Raw genomic sequence first — 20,893 nt, 5'->3', positions numbered from 1 at the left:
GACATTTCGTGACTCACACCTGTTAATGCGGTTGTCACCTGACAGTGTGAACGTAAAATGCATTCAGCTCAGGTTATAAATCTGAGATTCACTAGTTACTATTAACAAGAAAAGTTACATAATGTAGGCTATATGCAGAGGTGTAAAGTCCAGGGGGCAGAAAGTAAAAGTCCTGCCATACGATGAACTCAGCCAGCTGATTTCACTAATTAATTCTATCTCCTGGCTGAAAAACTGTGCTAATTAGCAAATCCAGGTGATTGGAACAAAATACTAAGGAGGACTTTTACTTTCTGAACCTGGACTTTACACCTCTGGCTATATGACGTGGATTCTTTTATACACTAACTGTTAGTTTGACTGGATAGCTGGTATCAGTTTTCCTTCTTTCCACTGCTGTATCCTGTCAAATAGAAAAGCCAGCATGACACATGACACATGCTGTTTCTCTCTCTCTCTCTCTCTCGCTCTCTTGTTCTTATATACATTACACATTACATCTGTCTTTCACACTGTTTAAGTAAAAGAAAGACTGTGTTGGCTTCTCACTGTTGAAATACACGTGGAAGGAAGCCAAACTGACAGAATCCACCCAAACTGTTTGTACCTCAGGGATTTAGGGGCTTCATTTCACAATATTTTGACTGTGTAACACTCCCCTGCTCTTGCTATCTGTACTCATTAAGTTAAAATACTGAGAGCAGCCTCAAAGTGGCCTCTAAATGCTCCCTCCTAAAACACCCTCCCTGCACATTTTAATTGAATGCGTACTTTCCACTCCTCCTTCACCTTTATCTTTTGAAGATCTGTTTGATTTTACAATAACATGTAGAAGATGTCTTCAGACTCTGAAGAGCACGTACACATGCTGATTTGTCCTTTTTTTTCTTTTTTTTTTCTGTTGTCTAAAATAAATGTCTGTTCCAGATGTTCAGACAGATTTTTGATCATGAAGCATCATTTACCCACCAGTTCGACCCATTCAGGCTGATTTGCGGAATGCAAAGCACAATATTTTTCAGGTATATCAATATATTCGAGTATATCTAAACTTTCGTAAATCAATACATTAACTTGAGAGGCAAAATGACATAAGACATTAAGTTTTGTTCTCTCAAAAATGAAATATAATTAAGTGATTATAAGCTTAACCCTATAGTGCCGTTCAGTCATTTTAATTTTGTAATTTTTTTTTTTTTTGTAATTTTTTACTTCATTATAATGGTACGAAGCTTGGCAAAGGTAAAAAATCATGGACATGATTCCAAAAAGGGAAATGAAAAAAAGTTGTCATACTTATATTGCAAATTAATAAGAGAGTTAATTTCTCTTTCCAATTTCCCATTGGAAATTAATAAGAGACTCATTTTATCTAGAGTAAACGTTTGGTACTGCACCAAAACAAATCTTACCGAAAGCAAATTTTTGAGATATCAACCTCAAATTTGGACCACAGCTTGTTTAGATTTCTGGCTTTGATTTTCTCACAGGTTTGGAGTTAATTTAAATTTTTTATTTTTGTGCAAATTATTGCCAAGTATGATTGCACACACAAGGAATTTGTTTTGGTGTCAAGATTCCAGTACACAGAGACAAATACATTACACAGATAGTAAAATAAAAAATAAAGAAAACAGATATATGAATAAGAAACACATATGTAATAATAAACTTCAACTTTCCCACTTCAACAATAATCTGCCAAGTATCTTCTCTAAAAAGAGATCAAACTTAAGTCTGTGCTCCAAAGCATGCAAGATTTACGACAGTTTAAGATCAAAAAGTGGATAACAGGTAATAAATGGAGCATAACTATTCCATAAATATAATTTAGTAGGGTACAACGGGGCTACAGGCACACCTTAAGAAAAACTGCGCTTTTCACTCCTCACAAAGTGTATGAATGCAAAAAAAAATAAAAAATATATATATATATAATAATGTTTGTATTGAATACTGATAGAGCAACACATTTTGTGTGAAAATAAATCATAAAAGCGGTTCATTTTGTTTAAAAATCGTATAAATGTACAAAGTGGCGAGGGGGGCAAAAGGCACACAATATTGATACAAATACTGTAGCTAAAATAATATGTTTTTAATAATGTCTAAGTTAATACTTGTTCAAAACAATCACTCTAGCAAACTTTGTACTATTTTCTGTTTATTTTGATAAATAAAAGAATTCATTCAATTTTGTTAAAAAATATATACTATCATAAAAATATTTTAATAAACCAATTATTTAAAAAATACAGAAACAAAGTTATTTAAAAAAGTTAAGATTATGAAAACATTGAAGGAGATCCCATTATTATCATTATCCCAAATTAGGACAGAATTAACTTTAAGCTGCTGTCTGCTATTGCGTCAAGGATCAGCCAAATTTCTATGTGCATCTTGAAAAGCGAATGTTTTGTAAAGTGCTGCGGCAAGTTTTTGCGCCATCTAGTGGTTTAGAGAAAAAATTAAATCAAAGGCGCCTTTTACCTCACGGGTAAAAGACGCATGTGCATGACGTCATCGTCTTCAGAGATCTGTGTTTTTGCTGTTTACGCAGAGACCGTTTTCAAAAACTAGCATTTTGAAACCCATTTTCAAAAGTTTGCGTTTTCAGACACCTAAAACGCTGTAGTCGTGTAAACGAACGGCCAAAACGCATAAAAAGTTTTGCATTTCTAGTCGAAAGCGGTGTCGTGTAAACAACTCCTAAAACAAGGAGGTAACAATGGAGGACAGGTGGGGCAAATGAACCAATAATCAGGTAACAAGATGGGCGGGGTTAAGACAAATAGACAGGCGAGCACATGACACAAGGAAACATACATGACAAGCCATGTGCTCACACCAAACATGATAAAAACACAATCACATGGCCAGCGAACACAATCACAAGCCATGTGCTCAAACAAAACTAGACACAAACATGCAGCGGATGAGAACACTCATAAACCACGTGTTCACACAAAACACGACAACATGAAAGGACGCAGCCAGTGAAAAACACCAGCCGCTTGCTACACAGCACAAGACAAAACATGAAAACTACACAGAATACAACAACACACGCAGACAGAAGAGCGTACGGCCCGAGCAAACTCGAAACCGCACGCTCACACAACAAGACAGAGTGCACGAAAACGAACAAATTATTCCATGCGCTCACTACAGACGACGAACACACAGATTATGAAGGTACGAATCCTGACACAGAACCGAAACCAAACTAGACCGAAGTGCCGGGATCCAAACACCATGCCCCGCACACAGGCCAACTCATGTAGATGGAAGAGCGCATGACTCGAGTGCGCTCGAAACCGCGCGCTCACAGAAAGACAAGACGATAGCAATGTCAAGAGCTCTGTCACCAACTCAAGAATAAACAGAACCCTGACAGTTTCCCCTTGAGTTAAGTTTATTTTTCTTATCGTATTGGCAGATATTTTTTTCTTGTTATAAGCTTGTACGTATTTAATTTTGATACATTTGTCAGAACACTAGACCTAATGTGTATTTATTTAGGAAAGTTCACATATTTATTTTGGGACAGCTAACACACGAAAAACAAACGTTAGAAATGGAAACTGGCGTACAACCACCAAAATAAGCTATTCAAATCAGTTTCAATTTAATTGATTAATCATTTGTTTCCATGCATTCATGGAAAATAAATCAGTCCAATGTTTATTTTTCTGCCTCAAAGAGCCTAAAAATCATAACTCATTCCGAAATTTACTATACAATCGGTCCAAGCCTGAAACCAGTAATCAGTCATTCCTTCCAAAATTTTAGCTAATTGTTTCTAAAAGCCAAAGAAACTACATTAAGGCTTACAAAACAGCCTCCTTTCACACTGAGGGTGTTAAATATCTCACTATTGCACTGCTCTTTAACCCAGCACAAAAGTAAAGGTGAGGACAAGTTGTGTCTTTGTGTTTTCACGCTTTCATGGGTTGTTTGCTCTAAGAGCAATGCCTAGACAAACCCAGGAGACGGTTTATGTATCACAGGCCAAACACAAAATCTCACGATAATGTCTTTGAAAGCAAGGACATTTAAGCACTCACATTTTTCACATCTATAAAAACATCTATATTAAGAGTTTTATCAGCACTCTTATCTGCTTTTGCTATTTTTCTGCTCAAGTCATGTTTGGGTTTGTTGGGATGCAAGACTGACCCGGGAAGGAAAAACAAAATTCCCATTTCAAAGCAGTTCCCCTGCTGTGCTGATCCAGGCTGCAGATTAGCTAGCTGTGGTCTGAACTGGGCGATAGTCATCACAGGATCTCTGAGTGCTAAAATATACATTAGAATGATAAAGCAACTTATACACATGTGCGTAGATCACGCTACTCATGCATGTCGACGGGTGGGATCTGACCTCGGTCATGCTTTGGGGAAAGAGGAATGTCTGATCCCTAACAGATCTGACTTTGGCCTTCAGAGATCTGGTGGTTATTTCAAACATGATGGCGCAGGAAAGAAAAGATGAGGGAGAGTCTTTTATAATGAAGACAAAACTATTCTAGATTCTAGATTCTAGAAACTAACTTTGGATACAATGTTTCTATTTTAGATATTCTGTTGACTATAAGTAACTTTGCAACTACATGTCAACTAACTCTCATTAGAGTATTAGTCGACTGTAATAGACTGTTAGGTTATGGTTAGGGTTCAGGTTTGTAGAATAAGTTGACATGTAGTTACAAAGAATGTCTGTTGGAGGAGTGTTTCCCTAACTGTACGTGGGACATACTCAGCCTTCCAAAAGTTTGGGGTCAGTATGATTATTTAATCTTTTTGAAAAACAGTCTCTTTTGCTTAATGCTGCATTTAAAAACGGCAAAACAGTAATATTTTCAAATAGTGTAACACTACAAATGTCTTTAATATCGCTTTTGATCAATTTAATGTGCATTGCTGAGTAAATGCCACCGGTGATAGTATAGAAGTAGTGCACAAAGACGAAGGAATCAGGAAACGGTCTTTAATTCACAAAACTCACAGGGAAACAGACATTACGCAAGTTAACATTAACGAAGACAGGAAAAAGACTGCAGGAATACAAGGAGTATAAATGCTAAACCAAAAGAGGAACTAATGAGCTAATTAATGAGACACATGTAAATGGGATACCTAATCAGATGCACTGAGAAACTGGGTTAGAAGACAGGCCCAGGGAAAACAGAACCAAAACACAGCATATGTAACAGTAAACATATCAATTACTTAACAAAAAATAAATAAAAGTACTGTCCCTAATGTAATATGCAATTAATTAATTTAAAATATTTCAAAATCAAATTATATAAAATTAAGTATATAGAATTTATATGACCTAAAAATACATACTCTAGAATGAGTAACAACAATAAACAAGGCCTGCATAAATTAACTTTGCTAGATTTATTGGTTTCACTTTATGTTGATGGTCCCTTTAACACATTCTGTTGACTACAAGTAACGTTGCACCTACATGTCTACTAACTGTCATTAGAGAGTTTGTAGAGTATTAGTAGACTATAGGGTCAGAATTTATTGGCATGAAGGCCAAGCTACTTATAGTCAGTAGAATGTCTGTTGGAGGAGCATCACAATAAAGAGTTAGCAGATATTAAGCAGACAGTCTACTAATACTGTAATGAGAGTTAGTTGACATGCAGTTGCAAAGTTACTTATAGTTAGTCGAATGTTCAAAAGGGACCATCAAAATAAAGTGTTACCAAAAACAACAACAACAAAACAAATCCAGATTATGTTACTTATTGGTTGTCATAGTTATATAAAAATGTAACTTTTTTCTAATTGAAGGAAATCATGCAATAACAGTGTTGCACATACAATGCATTTTGCATATATATATGTATATTTGTATTTTAAATGTTAATAATAAGATTGTATCAATTTAACAGATTATGATGACATTGCTGTTTTATTTAAATTGTTGGGAACAGCCAAGCAAGAAGCTGGCCTACTTTTCATACTAACATAATTATTTAATAATGTTGACAACAAAAACATGGCATTTGTGTCTCACAAAAATGCTTTAAAAAGTCCTGAAATGCCAAGTGTGACTTGTTGCTGGAAAGTACCTACTTGTTTTAATAGACTGACTGGCTGTTAAGAAGTAGGTCAGCACTATGTTTAACTGTTCAAAAACAGGCGGGATAGTGTGTGTGTGTGAGAGAGAGAGAGAGAGAGAGAGAGAGAGAGAGTGTGTGAGAGTGGGCATTCTACTTACAAGACATTCAGTTCTCTTGTAGAAAGGGATATATTTTTGTCAGCTTGTCTGTGAATTGCTGGAAGAATGCATCTCATTGGCACTGAGATTGCATTAGGGATGTCCGATCTAACATTATAGCCAGAACACGGTCTGTTCACATGCGGAAATTACACTCCAGGGATGGCGGGCTTTTGTAGAAATGGACAGAGTGGGTCAAGCCAGAGCTGATATTTGAGACTGAAAGCATTGTTTCTCATGGTCCTCAGCACCCACATGCTGATTCAGTTAGGCCTTGCTCACGGTGGGGGCAGTGCGGTCTCAGACCCGACCCCGGCAGCTGGTGCTAGTCCTCGCCAGGCCTGCTTCTCCAGATGTGCAGACGTTTGGCTGCCTGCCTCACACGTGAGCGGGAGAACGGCTGCAATGATAGAGGGATGCGTGGATGGAAGAAATGGTTTCCCAGGGTCCAGTATCATGCTTAGACCAGCTGTCCATCTAGTGATATAGAGAGAGGCCTTTATTAGGGTCTTAACAGTAGAACAGGTCTGTTAAATTCTTGGCCTGATGCCTCTGTTTGGATCTACAGGACCATCTCCATGATATCTGTAATCTTTCAGTATAGACCAAACAATCTGCATGCATGCCAACTACTTGTTTTATCTCCTTGGTAACATACGCATGTATACACTGTTATGTAGAGAGAGAGAGAGAGAGAGAAAAAAACTTGTGCATGTTTTTTGTCATAATAATTTTCAGTGTTTACAACAGTTAGCTTGTAAATAAATGTCTTGGCTTGAGCTATTATGCACAATTTTCACCTTACAGTACATAAACTATTTAAGTCATATTCAATCTTTGTAGTGCAAAGCAGCAAGCTCTGTTGTGCCTTTATATCATACAAACGTTGGTACAATAATAACATACTACTCTTACAATTTCTGACATATGCATTATATTAAGGGGTTAGTTCACCCGAAAATGAAAACTCTGTCATCAATTACTCACTCTCATGTCGTTCCAAACCCATAAGTTTGAATACATTTTATGAAATCTTAGTCTGTCCCTCCATTGAAAGTCTTTTCACCCAAAACTCTTTACACTTCAAAACTAGCATAAGAGTTTGTAAAATAAATCCATATGAATCAAGCATTTTAATCCAAGACTTCTGAAGAGACACGATCGCTTTATATGATGAACGGATTTAATTTAGGCTTTCATTCACATATAAATATTAATCAGCAAACATACATAGAACACTTAAATTTGGTGAAGCTTAACCATATGCATTGTTCTTGCGGAAGCTCAAATATGCTGGTGTGAGCCTTTTTGGTTTTCTTACGTCATTCTCAAGCTTCCATTTACCGAATTGAATTGCTCTACATTCGCTGATCAATATTTATATGTGAACAAAAGCCTAGATTAAATCTGTTCATCATATAAAGCGATTGTGTAAAAATATCTTCATTTGTGTTCTGAAGATAAAAAAAAAGTCGTATGGGTTTGAAACGACATGAGGATGAGTAGTTAAAGGGATAGTTCACCCAAAAATAAAAATCCTGTCATCATTTACTCTCAAACCTCTTTCTTCTGTTGAACATAAAAGAAGATATTTTGAAGAATGTTGGTAACCAGACAGTTGACTGCACCCATTGACTTCCATAGTACTTTTATTTCCTGCTATGGAAGTCAATGGGGCCCATCAACTGTTTGATTACACATATGAGGAAGAAACTCATACAGGTTAGAAACATCTTGAGGGCGAGTAAACGGTTTTCATTTTTGGGTGAACTATCCCTTTAATGACAGAATTTTCATTTTGATGAACACACCCTTCACAATGTTTTTATTTATTTATTTATTTATTTATTTTTATGCATGCGTGGTATCAGGACTATAGGTAAAATTCACAGGGACTGTAGTACAACTTTATGGGAACTCTCTCTCTCTCTTCTGGGTCAAATGAATAAAGAACCTTTGGATGATCTACTATTTGCTGAAATGTGAAGTATACAATAGAGTATACTAAACAGGATAATGTATACAACAATGTACTTGACTTGACCTTTCCGTAGTAATATTTCTTTCCTGAGTCATCATTTGATGTTGAGACACAAAATTAGAGTAAAATGCAAATGCAATGCAAATGTGGACCTCTATTCTGCAAAAACCTATTAATTATGATTTATTAAAGGGATAGTTCGGCCAAAAATGATATTTAACCCATGATTTACTCACCCTCAAGCCGTTCGAGATGTATATGTCAATCTTTTTTCAGACGAACACATTTTCAGTTATTTTAGAAAATGTCTTAGATCTTTCAGTGGTTATAATGTGAAGCTATGGGGTCCACCTCCTTCAAGTCCCAAAATGTGCATGCATCCTTCACAAAAGTAATCCATCCGGCTCCAGGGGGATAAACGAAGGCCTTCTGAGGGTAATCCGTGCGGTTTTGTCGTAAAAATATACATATTTAAAACTTTATAAATGAAAATAACTGGCTTCCGGTAGCGGTCGATGCGCGTTCACGGAGATGGATGCTGGCGTATGACGTAGGACGTAGCGTAGGAAGCGTCGTGACGTAGAACGAACGTAGAGTTTTGTTTTGCTCTGCTCTCTGGCTGCGCTGTCACGTTCATTCTACGTCATACGCCAGCATCCATCTCCGGCTTGAGGGTGAGTAAATCATGGGTTAAATATAATTTTTGCCCGAACTATCCCTTTAAGTATGATAAATATGAATGTGATTTATTAAAATTTTAAACTGTAACCCTTTCTTTAGCTTATATAAGACAACATTTGCTTATGGTATACAGCCCAAAGTGTAACTGCAAAATTAAATGTACAATAACAAGACCAATTCAGTTGAATCTGTGAATCTTTATGTTAATTTGTTTACAATAACCATCTGAATGAACTTGCAAGAGCTACATATGAGAGATAACAGTTTAGGTTAATATGAAAAGAGGTACGTTTAGAACGAACTGATTCACTAGGATGAGTCGGACTGTCCAGATCTACGTGTGTAAAAGAGAGCAGAGGGATTAGTTTATTCCCAACACTGCATGAATAAATAGTCCAAACTAAGCTTCCTTTTTGCCAAGTAAGACATCTTTTGTTGATCCTGGAATAATATTCCTGTCCAAAAACATAGTCCTATCCCTTATGCCTAAAACCTCAACCTAACCTTACCCATTACTTATCCCTAATATCAGAGGGAAATCGTAGGTGAATAAGAATGTTTTAGCCCTTTAGCCCTAATGTTCTAACCCTTGTTGTAAGCCTAAACTCAGCATTAACTGTAAACCTATCCCTCAAATCTGATTGGTTGATTGGAATTTTGTTCCAGGATCAACGAGGATAGTGTGTTATGGGGTGTAGACTTCATCTGTACTTTTTATTTCCAATGTATCTCAAAAATATACATGAAGCACAAATGCAAATGTACAGATTTAATATAGTACTATATAATATTATGGTACTAAAAAGTGGGAAGGAAAAGTAAGCAAGCAAGCAAAATAAACAAAATAACTAAATAAATATTACATTTAAAACATACTGCATACTTTAACAAATTAGATTAAAAAGTTTTATTTTAAATAAAGATTCAAAGATTAAATATCTTGGATAAATTTTTTTAAAGACAATGAAAGTTTTTTTTTTTTTCACTGAATTTACTACAATATATGTGCCAAGGAGCAATAAAAGATTAATAGTAAAATACAATTTTTTTGTTCATGTTATAAAAACCAAACAACACATTCTTAAACAACACTAAGAATCCTAAAAGCAAATTTTGGTCTATAAACAAAACAAACACACACACACACACACACACACACACACACACACACACACACACACACACACACACACACACACACACACACACACACACACACACACACAAACAATACATCAACAACAAACAAACAATAAATAAATAAATAAAGTGCAGTTTCACTAGGGGCACCACAAAAAGAGCTTGTGTCTATATCTAATTAAAATATTTTTTTACATATAGTTTGGCTGGGTAAAATGTGAGCCATGTATCTGCATGGATCATTAATGTGTGACACTGTAACCATATAACAACCATATAACAATTGCATTATAATAGATTTAAGGATGAAACTATCACGTTAAATATGACTTCTATGTCAATAAAAAATTTACTATTGAAATTGATTTCTGGACATTGTAATGTTATTTTTTCTGCAATTGTTATTCTTACTCATGTCCCACCCACTTTTTAAATCAAATTTACGCCACTGTATATAGATACAACATGATGTGCATATATGCAAGCTATCATTGTTTGTCAAGTTATTTTTAAACCATTGGTACATTCTGCCAGCACTGACTTACTGGCCCAGTGCCAACCACCCCTGATTTAGTCCAACGCTCCTTTAAGAACCTGGTACCAATGGCAATTTCATGTGTTTACTGCCTCCTAGTGGTTCAGTGTGAAACTTGACATTTTCTTCCTTGCAGGGGGGATGCTCGGGGTCTTCATGTGGTGGATGTGACTGCAGTGGTGTTAAAGGCGCAAAGGTGAGTATGTTTTCCTCTGCTTCCTGCACATCTCCCCTGTTTTGCATATTGTTTCTTTCAGACATCTTCACTAGCACTTTGACCTAGTAGAAGAGGTCAAATTAGAATTAGGACTTGAGGAGGGAGTCTGAAAGTAAAGATTAGAGTAGGGATCAAGCATTATACTTGTTATAAAAAAAGTATGTTGTTGAACATTGTAATACAGCATGAACTGTACACACCCAGCACAAGAACACCGTGATCACTTGAGTGTGTGCCATTTATTATATTTTTTTATGTAGTTCATAATGTCAGAGCACTGATCCTACAAAGAAGGATCTGTTGCGCCATCTAGTGGTGCGGTTCTGTTAACAGCATATGTTGTGACATATAAGGTCAGTAGTGAATATGTATGAGAAGACACTCATTTAATTGAAATCATCACCCTTTGTTCTTCCTTATTAGGGTGAGGTTGGACTCCCTGGTTTAATGGGCCATGTCGGATTTCCTGGATTGCAAGGTCACGAGGGCCCCCCAGGGCCAATGGGACCAAAGGTAAAGTACAATACTGATTTTGAAGTAATTTTAAAAGACTATTTGCTATTCGAAAGTTCCCTTTTTTTGGAGAGCGTGACTCGTACAGTGCAATGGTTCTCAACTGGTTTTGCTTTTGTACCCTCATTTTTGGACTTTAACAAAGTGTCCGGTTGAAATTTCTAAATTGCCTAAAATGTCAGTTTTTTGGGTTTTGTTTCTAATCTCTAAAGTGCTCATACATTCTATGTACGCATACTTGCAATCCTTTGACGGATCTTTGTAGATCCCGCCTTCTTGCACGTCACAACTGGTCGATTATGCACAATGCCTTCACGCTATTGGTCGAACTACTTTTCTATCATCAACTTCAGCAAGCGGAACAGCAGATCCACATATCACATACACTCGTATTTACAGATTACAGCAAACCCACTGGGAACATGAGCTGTGTGTTATCACTCCTCAGAACTCGCCCCATTCACTGATATTTAAACGCCCAGTATGTGTGAAACTGGCCTAAAAAGTGCAGCACAGCTTCAGGTACATTAGCAAATGGCTGACTCCATCTACATACCCAAATACAAATGTAAATTTCACAAAAATCCTTTCATCCTGGTCAGGATCACGTGCAAAGCTAACATGTGTCAGTGACATATAAAGGTGCAAACCATATAGAAACACACATTACGCCAGCAAAGCACAAAGTTTGTGAGCTCAGTTAAACACTTTACAACTAGGCTCATTAACAGTGGTTAATGCTGACATGCACAGTTGCAAGAACATACAATGAAGAAGAAGGTTCAGAAAGTTTTTAATAATCCACAAGCGTAAACTCAAAACCAGGCAGGCAAACAAACACAACTATATCATTAACAAAGAGGAACATGCATGAATTTATATACAGGCCGTTTCTCAATACCAAGTACGCAAACTTCGGACTTGAGTCCTTGGTAGTTCGGACTTGACAAGTTCGACTCAGGAGAACGAACTCCCGAGGACGGAAGGACTCAAGTCTGATAATTCTGCAAATGGAACAGCGGCGTACTTGATAGCGTCACTCAGCTCGCTCTGGCTATTCCGGTTATCTCTTTATGTATATTTAGGCTACAATAAAACAAAATATGTTATAAACCACCACTCTGCCTCTTTTCATTTTTATTTAAAAAAAATCGTAAACATATTAATGGCCACACAAATGTGGTTCAGGCAACGCAATTGATTATCTTCACTGCATATATTTATAACAACACGAAATATAAAACACAACCCTGACTCTTTTTGTTTTCATTTAAAAAATATGATACATAAAAAACATTATAATATTGATCATTAAAACTGACATTTAGCAAAAAGAGACAGGGTTGTGTCATTTAATTTGATTATATATGTACATACTGTACAGTGAAGAGAATGTAGTCAACATGTATAATAAAATATTTTATATGTTTTAAATATATAAAATAAAATGACATAACCTTTTTTGTTAAATGTCAGTTTTAATGATCAATAATAGCCATTGTAAAAGTATAAGTAGCCTAAAAGGTATAAGAAGCTATACAATAATAAAGCAAACGATTCAGTCAAACAAGTCAGCTCTCTAGGCTACAACGTTAAAGTTAAATAGATATATAAAGCTATGAAACTGCACTTTGCCCTCAGCCAAAATGTTTTGCCAGGGAACAAATTATAGATTAATGAGACAAATAAAATAAATAAATAAATAGCCTGTTAGATATACACAAGACTATTTATATCTCATGTTAAACCACTAGACTAGACACATCCGAGTCAGCGGCAAACGTCAGCAGCACTAACCGAGGGAAGGCTGTTCTCGGCAGGGTACATGAGCGTCCGATTGCATGGATCTCACAACTCCGAAAACATCAGATCAAATTTTCAAATAGGTGCTATCTTTATAAATAAACCAAAGATTTGAGCTTTAAACAACTACATTCTCACCTGAAAAACTCTTAAAACTACATTTCGTGACACAATAACAGCAGTATTTTTAAATTACGCGGGGTTACTCGGTAAAAGGGGCGGATCAAGAACACATCCGGGGATTTGAACTGGAATTGGCTAGATGTGAACTTTGAATTGGAACAGTACTTGGGCAGCGATTGATGACGTTTCACAAGTCCACAAGAACACAAGTACAGACAAAAAAAGCATATTGAGAAACGGCCACAGACATAACGAGGTGCACACACCTGAACAGAATGACTAATCAAATTAGTTACTATGACAACAAAAGACTAGCGGGAACTAGAACAAAGGAAAGAGGAAACAAACAAACTAGGGCTGCGTTCCAGTCCGTCATGCCCTTCTCTCGCTAACTTCCCTCCGTCTCGTTCACTCGGATGTACGACATTGCTTGCTTTGTGGTGGGGTAAATTAAACGCAATATGCGTTGATATCACAATCGTGTTGCATTGTGGTATCTGGAGCTGCCTGAAGTGTACATACACAATGAAGTCACCCTAGGTTTTACAAATGGCAACCAACACTTTGCTATTATAACTAAAGACAATTTTAAGGTGAGTTAGCAAAAGCAAAAATGAATTGCAGTGTTCTTTTAATATGTTTTTGTGTTTTCTTCCAGGGAGATACAGGGGAGTCAGGAGCTCCAGGAATGAAAGGAAGCAGAGTAGGTGTCTGCTCTTGTCTTGTAAAAATATAGTCATATTTTGTAAGATTGATCAAAAAAGATTGATGTTACATAATAGTAGCACTGTAAAATGTACTTTTACATCATTATATCATATAGATGTTTCTTTTGTAGGGCCCACCCGGTGTGGCAGGTTTCCCAGGACGTCCAGGTATTCCAGTAAGTTGAACTGAGAGTCTTTTTTTGGAGAAAATTGATCATCATGAATGAATATCATGAATTTTGGGAAAACAAAACAATGTTTCTGCATCTCTGTATGTTTCTGCTATTGTTTTGATATTCTACAGGGTCTTCCAGGTCTAGAAGGCGCACCTGGACCTCATGGAATTCCAGGCTGCAATGGAACCAAGGTACAAAATGTTTGTTGTGTTTTTGATGAGACCTATAATTTTTTTTATTTAAAGGTATAGTGGAGGATTTTCTTTTCCCGGGTGGATCATTCTGGTGATATGTTTACGTAAGGCCGTCGTACGTGCTCGTCCCTAGGTAGTTTTCGCTTTCTGCGCATGCGCACTTTCAGGTGTATATGTGTGGTGAGCTACGGTTTCAGCCATTCACTGAAGCTCGCCGTTCTCACCGGGTTTTTTCAAAATGTCTGAGGGTCGCAAGAGAAAAAGTGTCTACGAATTGTATGACAAGAAGAGAAAGGCCTCTGAAGAAAGAAACAAGACCAGAGTGTTTTTGGGAGAATATTTCACACGCTGGCATGCACTAAAAGCACAGGTTGGGCTTCCCACTGATGCCTCAGTCGCGAAGTTTCTACTCGACAGGTAAAGTTTGGCATGCTATTTGGAGAAATCCATTTAAAATCACTGCTAGTAAAAGTTAATGTAAGCTATGATTAGCGATGCTAGCCCTGGCACAAGTCACGCACTAGGCTCGTGCATGCTGTCTCGTGCACACGTTTAATAGGCGTTCCCTCTCGGGAGCAGGTAGAGTGTTGCGCATGTGCATTTTATCAAAAAGTGGTGAGGGCGGTTCTTTTCTAAAATTCGGGAAAATCCTCCACTATACCTTTAAAGTGAATCAATTGGGATGAGCCATCAGTGTCTTCAATTCATCTCAAAATCCTCAGTGTGATTGAATAGAGGATTTATTTTGTGTATTCCAGGGGGAGCGTGGTTTTGACGGACTTCCAGGTTCTTCAGGAGTGCAAGGACCACCAGTATGATTAGTTTTTATGTCATGTCATATACCTCTAATATGTCAAATTTATATTAGTGCTTAATAAACTGTGCCATTACATAAAAACGTACATCTTGTGTTATATTTGTAACATTGTTAATCCAGTCTAACAACAGATTCCTGACTTAACAAATATCTTTCTGAATCTTCCTCAGGGTATTCCAGGTTTGAAGGGAGTAAAGGTATGAAACCCATTTTAAAGCAATATGGTCATATGTTACAGAGATTTGTTCTTAAAGGGGGTTATTAACAAGTGACAATAAATCAGTACTGCATGAGAAAACAGAGAAAAAGGGGTGTTTTGTTCCCTTTTGCTAAAAACTTAAACACCCATAATGCACTTTTGATTTTGAATCCCTTTGTCGAATAGACTGTCTGTGAGTGGGAATAGAAAAATGCAGTTCTATCTGTAGGTTTAACAAAAGCCCTGGGGCTAAAAGTCTGCTGAATGGACTTATGCTGACAAATAAACAGGGATATCTGGGCGTGGATAACACAGAGAAAGAGTATGATATATTACTAATGACGTAACTATATAAAGGTAGTTGAAAATCCCTTTAAGCACAACATAAAGCATGAAGAGTGCCTAAATCAACCCTAACCATGGTAAAATTACCATTACGTACTGGCTCGAGTGCCTAGGTGCCTTTATAAAATGGTGGTAATCACCAAGAAGAAAAACAATTCTTCTGTCAAGCCAGCCCGATCTCACGGCAATTCGTACGTATTTTACGAGGGAGTTTGTATGAATTCGTATGATTTTTGCTAAATCGTACATATTTTACGAGTTGCCCAATTCGTATGGAGGTGAGTGAGGTCGAACGAATTCGTATGAATTAGCCACCTCGTACTCACTCGTACGAATTGGTTGTGAGATAGCGTTGGTCAAGCAGTATAGTTCATTAGTCATTGATGTGTGTCTTGAAAATGGTGCAGTGAATTTGTTTTGAATATTTTACTCTCATAGGGAGATCCAGGTGGTGTTATTGGAGTACCCATCCCTCAAAAAGGAGACAGGGGCTTTCCAGGACCACCCGGTTCACCAGTACGGATTTTAATTTCAATGCCCCTTTTTGTGTTCATATTGAAAATGTGCATTTACCATTTATATATTATTGCCTGTTGTATGCTTTAACATGTTTCATAACTTTTATTTGATTCTCTTTTCATTTTGTAGGGGCAAAAAGGATATTCTGGACAACCAGGGCAACCCGGCCCACCTGGACCAATTGGACCTACTGTGAGTTTAAAGTTAAAATCTCTAAAACAAATTATAGACTAAAACATAATTAACCGACACCAGTGAACTCTCACCTGAATCTCACACCATGCCATTTTTCTTTGAAGGGAAGGCATGGTGAAACTGGTCAAAAGGGAGAACCGGTAACATCTGAAATCTTTTGCATAGATTATAATGTTTGTGCCTAGAGTTTGTGAAATGACTAGAGTCTGTCTTACCCGTTCTTGTTGCAGGGTGACAAGCTGACATTTCTTGGTGAGAAAGGAGAAAAGGTGAGTTCTGGGAAACTATAGGCTCATAACCTTTAGTGGCACTTGAAGCATGTAACAAATTCTGCCTTAGAAGGATACATTTGTGTGCTTCTTACTATTGAACATGACTTGAAGTTGAAAATATAATACAAACAATCATAAGAATCAAACTCTGTACCCCATTTGTCAGATAACACCCCCACATATTGCATTATCAAAGCTGATCAGCATCTTTCCTGGTTTAGTCTCACTCATTATCATGATCATCCCTGTTTCTCTTTTCAGGGACAACGAGGTTTAACCGGTCCCCCCGGTCCACCTGGGAGACAAGATGAATTTGAAGGCCCTGGCACAACAATTTATGTTCCTGGACCAACGGTATGATGTCATCAAATCCCCTATGAAATGTATACATTTTTGTGTGGCTTAGGTGTCCAAATATTTTGGGGCTACATTTATTTTATCTAAGTTACACTGCTAAGTGTTCCTTGTGCCTTGCATGTTTTCTAGGGTGAAACAGGCTCTAAAGGAGACAAAGGAGAAAGAGTAAGTGACAGCACAAAATTGTGTTACTCTATAAACAAAACAAATACAACTGGATTGTACAGAATCAATTGTATAATTATAAATATATTATAAAATGTGTTATTGTATATTGTTGTATATTTCTGTGTAATTTTATATATTATAATATTATGCAATTTTATAATTATATTGCATTGTCTGTATATATTTGCATAGTTGACCTGTAAAACAAAACCTAACCTTGTGATGTTGTTTGAATCTTTGAATTTATGAGTTTGTCTACAAGTTTTAAGGAATAGTAATAAATATTAATTTAGCCTTTGCCCTCTGCACCAAGGGTTTTTGTGCACCATATCAACCTGGAATCAAAGGTGAACAAGGACCACCAGGACCAATAGTAAGTGACTTGTACAAGAACACAACTAAATGCTTACTTACATAATACATTAATCATAAATCACTCAGCTTTAACAGTGGGGTCCACATTTCTTAGACCAATTGCAAAATGTGTTATCTTGTACTTTAATAATTTAATAGTGTTTTTTTTTATATATATATAATTATGAATTATATTATCAGAATAAGTAGATTAAAAATATAATTTTAAAAAGTCAAATTTAGTTTGTATCTCTTTTGCTTTAATGACAGCAGCACTTGAGCTGTATGAAAGCTGCATTTTTGTTTAAAACCTGATGATCATGATTTAAGAAAGATCCAGAGAGCATTGAAGCAAGAACATCTGATCATCTGTATAAAGAGTCACAATAATCAATCTTAAATAATTGTATTAATTTATACCATAAAGTAAAATAAAACATTGTTAATTTACAGGCTTTGAATCCCAGACTTTCCTCCACTGTACATCTTGTTTTGTATGAATTGTGATTGTATGATTGTTGTGATTGTGTAATTGTATGATGTACATATTATGGTTGACCTTTTCATTATAGGAGTGTTTTATTTATTATGTGAAATCTGAGCTTCACTTTATGTTTTCAAGGGGAAACCAGGCAAAGATGGACAGAGTGGAGAAAAGGTATGGTGATCTTGGACAATGACTTGAGCAGAGCAGTTACCTGTTGCCAGCTGTTATTTCAGATTTGATAATGGTTAATTGTACTCTCTTATTTCAAATACTTAAATCACATTGAATGAGATTATTTTTGAAACCCTTTGTTTATGATAGGGGGAAAGTGGCCTCGCTGGTACTCCTGGGTTTGATGGCATAAAGGTAAGAAATCCCATCTTGGAGGGCCATGCTGTAACTCTAGACATACAATGCATTTTCTTCTTTTTTCTTTTATTTATTTCAATTATGACTTTGGTTCATGTTAGGGTGACAAAGGAGAAAAAGGACCACCAGGACATGTAAGTGGTTCCAAAATACAATACAAACTTAGATCGGCTGCAGTAATGAAACTGTACTGATGACTAACAAAGCCACACGCTACTTCCACACCTAATTCACTTAGAACAATGTTATGGACTGGTAGTTTCTAATAATACTAATTATCTTACAGGGTTTTGGTCGTCCTGGGCCTCCTGGTCCTCCTGGTTCCCCCGGAGTAGAAGGAGAGAGAGGTGATGTCTGCTTGACGTCTTGTCCTTATGCGGTTGTCCTGTCAAATTGTACAGTCTTTTTATCTGTTCATCTGTTTTCTTCATTCATCAGGTTATCCGGGAGAGCGTGGATATCCTGGACCCCCAGGTGAGAGAAGCACACTTTGATAAAGTGTTATGTAGAATTATGTTGGTATAATTTAGTACAATAGTTCACAGTAATGATGATGCTTTCCCTTATGTCCATGGTTGACTGCAGGCAGACAAATTGAGGGTCCTCCTGGACCTCCTGGCCTTCCTGGAGAGATTGGCCAGAAGGGAGATAAAGGAGCTGATGGAGTGTCTCTTAAAGGTCCAAACGGAGCTGATGGACAACCCGGCCCACCCGGACCACCAGGGCCGATCAGTAAGAACATCTTAAACATAAATGACTGTTTTTGTCATGCTGTGTTAATAATCATAACTCAAAAACCTCATGGAAAGAATGGAGTGATTATGTAATTTCTGGTAAGAGGCTAATAGTAATAAGACACAATGTGTAAAGATGATTGTGTGGTTCCTTTGATTGTCCATTCCAAAATGTCATTGGCATTAATCTTGTTTATTTTAGATGAAGACTGTAATATTGAAAAAGGACCTCCAGGCCCTCCGGGACCTGCAGGGTTGTCAGGAGAGGTGGGACAGAAAGGTGAGGCTGTTATACAGTCATCCATTTGTTCACTGTAGTTTCAGTTTCCTCAAAATTGGTTCTAAGTTTTTCTACTCTTTCAGGTGATCAAGGGGAAAAATGCACCGAGTGCACTGATTCCGGGCCCCCAGGTTCGCCTGGTCCCCAGGGGCCAAAGGGTCAGCAAGGTGAGAAGAAGTGAGCAAGGCTTTGTTTTGGTATGTTTGGACTTTCTGAGATTATGCATCATGCTGAATGTTTTCATTTTAGGTTTTCCTGGACAAGTAGGGAGTAAAGGAGAGAAGGGTGTGCCAGGACCTTTTGGGCCTGCTGGAAATCCTGTACGTACATTTTATATTGTTATATAACATTTCTTACTTAGTATGTCAAAGTCCATTTTGTGGCACCAACAACATTGGATTGGATACAACTCAATTGGTAGTGCACTGTGGCCACTTTAAATGTGGATGTAAACACAATAAATCCTGTCTGCACAAATCTTACCTTTCTTCTTGCATTTCCTTGGACTTTAGGGTCAAGATGGCTCTCCGGGTTTAATGGGTGCCCCTGGCGCTCAGGGTGCACCTGGTGATGTCTTTGTGGCTCCAGGGTTGAAAGGAGATAAGGGTTATCCTGGGACTACTGGAGAAAGAGGATTCCCAGGTGTTGATGGCATCCCAGGAAGAGATGGCCTCCCAGGGCAATCTGGAGCCAAGGGAGAGCCTGTGAGTTCAAAGATCTGACTAAAAAGACTTATATACTTAAATAGCTGAATTCACTTTTGCATCTAATTCACAGTGCATCTAAGCCCCAATGTATATTCTGCAGTGTTTTCCTAACCATAGAAGATATTTTGATTCATAAATCTTTTCTATGATTAGGCCAGAGTTGGTATTAAGGGTGATCGTGGCCTGGATGGAGATGTTGGTACCACCGGCCTTCCGGGTGAGAGAGGTCCCCCTGGTATCCCAGGTGTAGGACAGCCAGGTGAACCTGGTGACAAAGGCTCTTCAGGGTTGCCTGGTGCACCAGGAAATCCAGGATTTCCAGGTCATTGATTTAGAGTAATACATTTGCTTATCCACTGGTAGTAAATGCTATGCTCTTTAAAACAACCATAATCCCAAATATCTTTATAGGAAGTAAAGGTGATGCTGGTAGAGTAATAAGTTTACCTGGACCTCAGGGTGCCCCAGGGCCTCGTGGAGAGACTGGCAGACCTGGTCTTCAAGGTAAATTCAGGTTATGCTAATGTTTCATACTGCTTGAAAACTGCACTCAGTGGTGTGATGCAGAGCTGGCTGTGTTGACGTCTTTTTCACATTGTCACTCAGGTGATAGAGGTCTTCAAGGTGAACATGGACTACAAGGATTCCCAGGAAACAAAGGTGACCCTGGGCTGCCAGGAATTGGACTTCCTGGGCCCCCAGGGCCAAAAGGTAACCTGCAAGTGCCAGACTGTAACAGTCAAATTAAAAGCTTAAAGGAGAAATGTGCTAAAGCAC

The 20,893-nt window shown here is 37.5% G+C and overlaps 1 protein-coding gene across 1 annotated transcript in view; it reads left to right on the top strand.

Annotated features, from left to right (window-relative positions):
* The window catches only part of col4a1 (collagen, type IV, alpha 1), a 76,776-nt gene that overhangs the window by 24,460 nt on the left and 31,423 nt on the right, over window positions 1-20,893 (top strand). The window contains exons 2-28 of the mRNA XM_084421071.1: window positions 10,717-10,776; window positions 11,221-11,310; window positions 13,895-13,939; window positions 14,075-14,119; window positions 14,248-14,310; window positions 15,072-15,125; window positions 15,301-15,327; window positions 16,113-16,190; window positions 16,323-16,385; window positions 16,493-16,528; window positions 16,619-16,657; window positions 16,922-17,014; window positions 17,147-17,182; window positions 17,499-17,558; window positions 18,162-18,197; window positions 18,348-18,392; window positions 18,497-18,529; window positions 18,682-18,742; window positions 18,834-18,869; window positions 18,981-19,127; window positions 19,332-19,409; window positions 19,493-19,576; window positions 19,659-19,729; window positions 19,922-20,113; window positions 20,270-20,438; window positions 20,528-20,620; window positions 20,723-20,827. Coding sequence (XP_084277197.1) covers window positions 10,717-10,776; window positions 11,221-11,310; window positions 13,895-13,939; window positions 14,075-14,119; window positions 14,248-14,310; window positions 15,072-15,125; window positions 15,301-15,327; window positions 16,113-16,190; window positions 16,323-16,385; window positions 16,493-16,528; window positions 16,619-16,657; window positions 16,922-17,014; window positions 17,147-17,182; window positions 17,499-17,558; window positions 18,162-18,197; window positions 18,348-18,392; window positions 18,497-18,529; window positions 18,682-18,742; window positions 18,834-18,869; window positions 18,981-19,127; window positions 19,332-19,409; window positions 19,493-19,576; window positions 19,659-19,729; window positions 19,922-20,113; window positions 20,270-20,438; window positions 20,528-20,620; window positions 20,723-20,827 — 1,939 coding nt within the window. The remainder of the gene's footprint in view (window positions 1-10,716; window positions 10,777-11,220; window positions 11,311-13,894; window positions 13,940-14,074; window positions 14,120-14,247; window positions 14,311-15,071; window positions 15,126-15,300; window positions 15,328-16,112; window positions 16,191-16,322; window positions 16,386-16,492; window positions 16,529-16,618; window positions 16,658-16,921; window positions 17,015-17,146; window positions 17,183-17,498; window positions 17,559-18,161; window positions 18,198-18,347; window positions 18,393-18,496; window positions 18,530-18,681; window positions 18,743-18,833; window positions 18,870-18,980; window positions 19,128-19,331; window positions 19,410-19,492; window positions 19,577-19,658; window positions 19,730-19,921; window positions 20,114-20,269; window positions 20,439-20,527; window positions 20,621-20,722; window positions 20,828-20,893) is intronic.

The sequence above is a fragment of the Rutilus rutilus genome (genome assembly GCF_951802725.1).
Source record: "Rutilus rutilus genome assembly, chromosome: 10".
Taxonomy (NCBI): Eukaryota; Metazoa; Chordata; class Actinopteri; order Cypriniformes; family Leuciscidae; genus Rutilus; species Rutilus rutilus.
The sequence above is the reverse complement of the archived record's forward strand: the minus strand, read 5'-3'. Positions and strand labels throughout refer to the sequence as shown.